At 38.8% G+C, this 6,619-nt stretch overlaps 1 protein-coding gene across 1 annotated transcript; it reads left to right on the top strand.

Annotated features, from left to right (window-relative positions):
- The first annotated feature begins 2,835 nt into the window (after nt 1-2,835).
- Nucleotides 2,836-6,284, top strand: LOC118442521 (uncharacterized). The gene is made up of 3 exons (XM_035868207.2): nt 2,836-5,059; nt 5,171-5,330; nt 5,393-6,284. The coding sequence occupies exons 1-3, from the start codon at nt 3,681-3,683 to the stop codon at nt 6,035-6,037; spliced, it is 2,184 nt and encodes a 727-aa protein (XP_035724100.2). The 5' UTR covers nt 2,836-3,680; the 3' UTR covers nt 6,038-6,284.
- Nucleotides 6,285-6,619: the final 335 nt, after the last annotated feature.

The following is a 6,619-nucleotide window of genomic DNA, read 5'->3' as shown; positions in this document are numbered from 1 at the left end:
GAGCTCGGCTATTGAGGAACGATAAAAGTACATTAGCCGATTGATAATATTCGTTCGATGACGCATTATTGAAAGTTAAAATAAGAAACAACGTAGATGTTTAAAGTATACGTTTTAATTTTTTGTTTCTCGATGTTCAGAAAGACAGGATGAGATTTGAAATTGATTGTGGGGGTTGGAGAGGGGGGTGGGAGGAGGGGATAGGATGATGATGGGGGAGGGTTAAGAGAAATGATAAAGTATCTTTTAAGTTTCATTCCGAGAAACACGTAGGATTTATATTATCAGAATTATCGAGTAAAACTCAATGAGAAAAGATATTCGTGAAAAAGAAAATGAATGAAAATCGTCGTTGTCGTTGTCATCGTCGTCGTCGTCGTCGTCGTTGTCGTCGTCGTTGTCGTCGTCGTCGACAACGGGAAACTTTTTGCTAAGTCGTGTGAGCTTGGCCCATTAACGGCTTGGAACTTGCTTATCGGTCGCTGAGTCTGCGTTATTGCGTCGACTATGACCAAACGAAAGAACGAACGATAGATAGAAAATTGTTTCTGTAGTAGGAGCCACCTATAAGTTCCCTCCTCCCTCTCACTTCTCTCCACTCACCATAACCAACCTACCCACCCGCCTGATCGCACCCCTCTCTAGCCCACCCCTTCCCCTTCGAATCTCTACGTTAGTCTCATAACTCGCCCGATAGCCGGGGCTATAAATGATGAAAACTGTCGTTGTTCCCGCGCGATACCTTTCTCGATCAACGGATATATAATATATATATATATATATGTATATATACATATACATATATATATATATATTAAGTTTCTCGTCCATCGATCTTGAAACCATCCTCGCTTGTTCAAATTCACGAATCTACGAAATATTCGTGAAATGACGACTATTTGTTTCTTTTTTTGTCCCTTTTTTCTTCTCTTTTCTTCTATACTTTTCTATTTTATTTCTTTTTCATTTTACTAATTGAAGCCACCTAAGCTATGTACGTAAGTATAATGTGTGGATATATCCATGTATGCATGTATGTATGCATGTATGTATGGATGTATGTATGTACGTATGTATGTATGTATATATATATATATATCTATAAGGACAAAAAGGAAATCGATGGTAGGATCTATCGATTGGTGTGACATCGAAGACAATTAACACGTTGATTGCCATGGAGGTCATCCCAGCTGATTGCACTTTCTTTTACAAAGAGATCCGATTTTCAAACGTATATTTAAGATTTATTTTGCTGACATTTTTATCGAGATCTTTTTTTTATCATTAATTGCGAGAGGGTAAGATGAAAAAAAAAAAAAAAAGAAACAGAAAGAGTGTTGGATGGTGGGAGTTGGGGTAGGGAGGGACGAGAAGAGAGAAGAGAAGAAGAAAAGAAAAAAAAGGAATTGAAAAGAAAAGAGGAAAAGAGAAGAAAATGAAGAAAAAAAAAATAAATAAATAAAGGAAAATATACAAAAAAAAAAAATTAAAAAAGAAAGAAACAGAACAAAAAGAAAAAAAGAAATAAGGAGGAGAAGAGGAAAGAGGTGAGGTCTATGGATATAAAAAAATGTGATTAGGCGTGTTTTATTTATTCCTTCATCCGATTCTGATACTGATGTTTCAATTTAGTAAACAATTGGTCGTCTGACGGTCGACAACGTATCAATGTATTGATATTGATGCGATGATTCGAAACTGAGTGCACTCTCTTATATTTTTTTTCCTTTCTTTTCTTATTTTTTTTTCTTTTTTTTTTTCTTTTTTCTTATTTCCAGGAAAAATAGGAAAACGATAGGAAGATCCGCAATGAGTTCCGTCTCCTTTTCATTTTATTTTCGTCGAGAACGTGAATTATAAGCTCAATTGATTATTATTACGTCCCGCATGCGATTCCGTCTCTTCAATCTTTCTTTCTTTTTTTTTGTCTTTTTTTTTTTTTTTTTTTTTTTTTTTTTTTAGGAAGTGAAACCTGCCCGCAGCGAGTTGATTTCTTATCAGATCGACGAAAAAAAGAAAAAAAAGAAAAAGAAAAAGAAAAAAAAACAAGAAAGAAAGCCTCGGATTGATTTCAGAAAATTATTCTTTTCTTTTTTTTTTCTTTTTTTTTTTTTTGTATTTTTTTTTTTTTTTTATTCTTTACTTCCTTTTTTTTTTTCTTGTCTCTCGAAAAAAATCGTCCATACGGAAACATTTCGCTTTTCCAAGGAATATCAATATTCGTGATAAGATTATTAAACCAACGAGATCTTCCTAGTAAGTTCAATTATTTGAGTAAATAATTGATTCGCGTATATGATAATGATTGGTTCGCGGATGCGATAAGAACTATACCACGATGATGGATTCTTATCCGAAGGCGTTTAGTTTTAATCAGAGAAGCGAGATTCGAGATATATTAAGCCGATAACATCATTTTCTTTCCTCGTTTGAAGAGCCATTGGTAAGTTATTGGGTAAGTAAGAGTTATTGGTAGGAGGAAAAAAAAAAGAGAAAATAAAAGAAAAAAAGAAAAAAAGAAAAAAAGAAAAGAAAAAAAAAGATAAAAATAAATGAAGAAGAAAATGTTTGTAAGAGAAAAAATTGAAAAGAAAAAAAAAGAAAAAAGAAACCGAGGTAGAAGTAGAAGCGAAAAGAAAAAAAGTTGGGAAAAAAAAAAGAAAAAGCAAAGGATACAAATCGAATTATGTTAGGATCGCGTTGAATGCATTTGAATATGGCGGAAAAATATCTGTCCGCGCTGCGAACTGCAGTGCTGCCAGCACGGAAGTATACGGTGACGCTATGCTCAAGCTTCGCTCCCTCCAAAACCAGCGCGTACGTTGGCAACATTGTTTTTTGGTAGTTTACAAATAAAATGGCCGATATATGAGGCTATTTTGTATGGACAATAAAATATGGAATTTTATAAAATTAATGACGGTCGGTCGCGTACATGTGCGAGTTAATGTGGAAAAGTCGCGTCGTAAAGTACGGTAAAATATCGTGGAGTGTAAGTGAGCGTGTGGGAGTGCCGTTAGAGAAAGGTGGAGGTTGTCTTCGAAGACCCGTGGACGCCGAGAAGACCGATAGGAAGAATCGGTGAGGCGGTACGATCTAAAGAGTACCGTTGGGATCGCCGTATTAATTTCGGTGGCGCACGGTGGCGCGGCAAACTATAGAAAAACACGGCTCTAGAATAGGCGAACTCGGGTTTTGCGGGTGCACACAGGGCCCCCTCTGCCGCCTGCACCAAATTTTCGGGGACCCTCGCCTCCGCCACCCGGAGGCTGCGTGCGTCGGAGCCAGAGGGGTCGAAGCGCGCCAACACAGAATTTCGAACCATTTACATATCTTATGCCACGCATGACCATCACGAGGTCTTGATAAGACCCTTGGTGCTCCTTTATTACATATTACCTTGTGACTGTCTAAAAGTACTTTCAATGTTTCTAGTATTACTCTTATAAGTGACCGGTTACATCCTACTCAGACAGATATGTTACCCAAAGCATGTAATCAAGAACAAGAAAGAGGAGTGTGACCGGTAGGTTGACTTAGACCCAATCAAAATATTTCCATCCGATCAATTTGTCATAGTGGAGAGAATTTGTACAGAGGATGCGTTGACAGAGACAGAGAGGCCTACCGATATAGCCTCCAGCCAAACCAACCCCTCCATTGTTACCCTTGCAAATATGTGTACAACCCCTGGCAACGCCGGAGCAGGATTCGGGTATGCCTGGTCCTTTGGTGGGCCTGGTACCGAAACCCGAGAGAACGCACAGAGCGAGCTTGCTACCAATATTAGTTACGCTGTTAATAACAATCAGGACCAAGGTTCCAGTCAAAAGATACAAGTCGATATCAAACCAGCAAAAAACGTTAATAGTGCTCATCGCAGACCTATGTTCGCTATGAATGAAAGTTGTCAACAAACTCCTACTACCCACCACGGTCACACAGGGGCTCATAATCAAACACATGGTTCTCATGTTCGCACTAAAAAGCATCATGATGTTTTTCCATTGAATTGTGAAAAGGGAGGTTGTCAGTGTGATGCTTCACAACCAACGCCTCCACCTTCTCTATTTTCAAACACCTTAGTTTTTACCACAGCTGATAAGCATGCCATGAGTAAGCATTTCATGACACCGCTTGGACCTTTGCAGCTTACTGCAGAAGAGTGCAATGAAATTTTAATGAAAAGGGCAGCAGCTGCATCTAATCAAGCAAACTCCAATAACGTTACTACCAGTCAAACGGATGGCACAGCTCACTTTGGACACGTCTTGACTCATGTAAACACTACTCAAATCGAGACTAAAGTTAAGCAACAGCAAGATATGGGGAGCCAAGTTCGTGTACCTAAGGAAAGACCATATTCCTGTTCTGAATGTGGGAAGTCATTTCTACTGAAGCATCATTTAACCACACATGCAAGAGTACACACAGGAGAGAGACCTCATATATGCGTTCATTGTGGCAAGAGTTTCGCTCACAAACATTGTCTTCATACCCACTTGCTCTTACACAGTGCGGAAAGACCTTATCAATGTCGAGAATGTAAAAAGTCCTTTACGTTAAAACATCACCTTGTAACACATACTCGGGTACACACAAGAGAGAGGCCATTTGTTTGCCAGGAATGTGGAAGAGCGTTTCCTCTTAAACGCCATTTAGTCACTCATAGTAAATTTCATTCTGGAGAAAGGCCATTTGTTTGCGAAGAATGTGGAGAATCCTTTTCGCAAAAGGATCATTTAACAATGCATTCGCGCTTCCATGGCAGTTTACATCCATTTGTTTGTCATGATTGTGGGGCTACGTTTCAAAGGAAGTTTGAACTAGTAAACCATGGTCGGTTACATGGTAGAATTCCACATTCGTGTACTGTTTGTGGTAAAGAATTTTTACAGAAGAGAACGCTATTAGCACACATGCGTTTACATACAGGAGAAACACCTTTTGCTTGCACCGTTTGTGGAGAGGCATTCCCGCGTAAAGTAGATTTAGTTACGCACTCCAAGATTCACAATAACAATACGAGTACAGATGAAAAGTCTCTTACGTGCAGGTACGTCAGATGCGTAAATGACAACAGAAAGTGTCAGAAAAATTAAGATTGAACCTTACGCATAGCCCTTGCGAAGGTATCACACCGATAACATCAAGTTTATTATTTCAGGGAGTGTGGATTAGATTTTCCAAACAGAGAAGCCCTTACCTTACACTTAAGGCTACATTCTGGTGATCGAACATTAGTAACGGATTTATGTGGGTTAGCAGCTGCCTTCCAACAAACTCCTGGACACTTCCTAACTCCAAATACTCCTGGAACCCACCAGGTAATTGCCTATACTCGTTTTTCGGAAAGGTATCACGAAAACTAAGTAATAAATATTTCCAGATGAATGGACCTATCGGAACACCCGGTGTTAGCCATATGCACGGTGCAACGCAAACATCCCCACCAGTTGGTTCGGGTCCTAAACCAAAACCACATATCTGTCCGGATTGTGGCCGCGGGTTTGCTCAAAAACATGGACTGTCGCAACATCAACGACGCCACACGGACGGCAGTTGTCATATAAGGTCACACGTGTGTGACAAGTGTGGAAAGGCTTTCTTCCAGAAGAATCATTTGTTATTACATCAACGTCAGCACATGGATCCTCCGCCGAGTATACTTCGGCAACAACAAAGACAAGCGGCACAAGCTGCCGCTCAACAAGCTCAACAGCAACAGCAAGCCCAACAACAGCAACAGGCGCAGCAGCAGCAGCAGGTCCAGCAGCAACAGCAGGCGCAGCAGCAGCAGCAGGCGCAACAACAGCAGCAGGCGCAACAGCAACAGGTTCAACAGCAGCAGCAGCAGCAGCCACAGCAACAACAACAAACGTGTACCGTCGATACTAAAACAATTCAGTTGCAAGCAATACAGCAACAAGTTCAACAACAAGTCCAGCAACAGGTACAACAGCAGCAGCAACAGCAGCAACAACAAGCGTGTTCCGTGGACACAAAAGCAATACAGTTGAATGTCACCATGTGAGACGGTTTAAAGCGAAGGGACTGGAAAGTCCCCGGAACAATAGCACTCCCAAATGCGCACCCTGCTGCCACCCTCTGCACGCACTTCTCTTGTACTAACATTACATATTAGATATATTTATTATCTATAGAGTCGAGTACGAAGTAATCAATTTTATTACAAGAGTATATATACAAAGTATACATATTATTATATTCTAATAATGTAAGGCTTGTAACAAGAAAATAAAAATAACCATATATTAGTGTTTTACATATACTTTATATATATATATATATATATATATATATATATAAATATATATATGTATATATATATATATATATATATATATATATATATATATCATTTAATCTAGATATAAAAATGAAACTAAACAAATTAGTTGCCTTAACGAGAAGAAGAATTTTAATGAATATATTAACTATCGTTTGCTGAATTTCTTTTTCATTTACTTTTACTTACGTAGGACGTCACTCTTTATAAGAAAATACATATTGAATAAACAAAGATAAAAATAAGTCCGTTATGTGTTGCTGCTTTGAAATACTGCTTTGTTGTTATTCTCCATGCTAGGAACGT

The sequence above is a fragment of the Vespa mandarinia genome, chromosome 22 (genome assembly GCF_050613455.1).
Source record: "Vespa mandarinia isolate Hongniang chromosome 22, ASM5061345v1, whole genome shotgun sequence".
NCBI lineage: Eukaryota > Metazoa > Arthropoda > Insecta > Hymenoptera > Vespidae > Vespa > Vespa mandarinia.
Note: the sequence above shows the minus strand (reverse complement) of the source record. Positions and strands in the feature narration are given on the sequence as shown.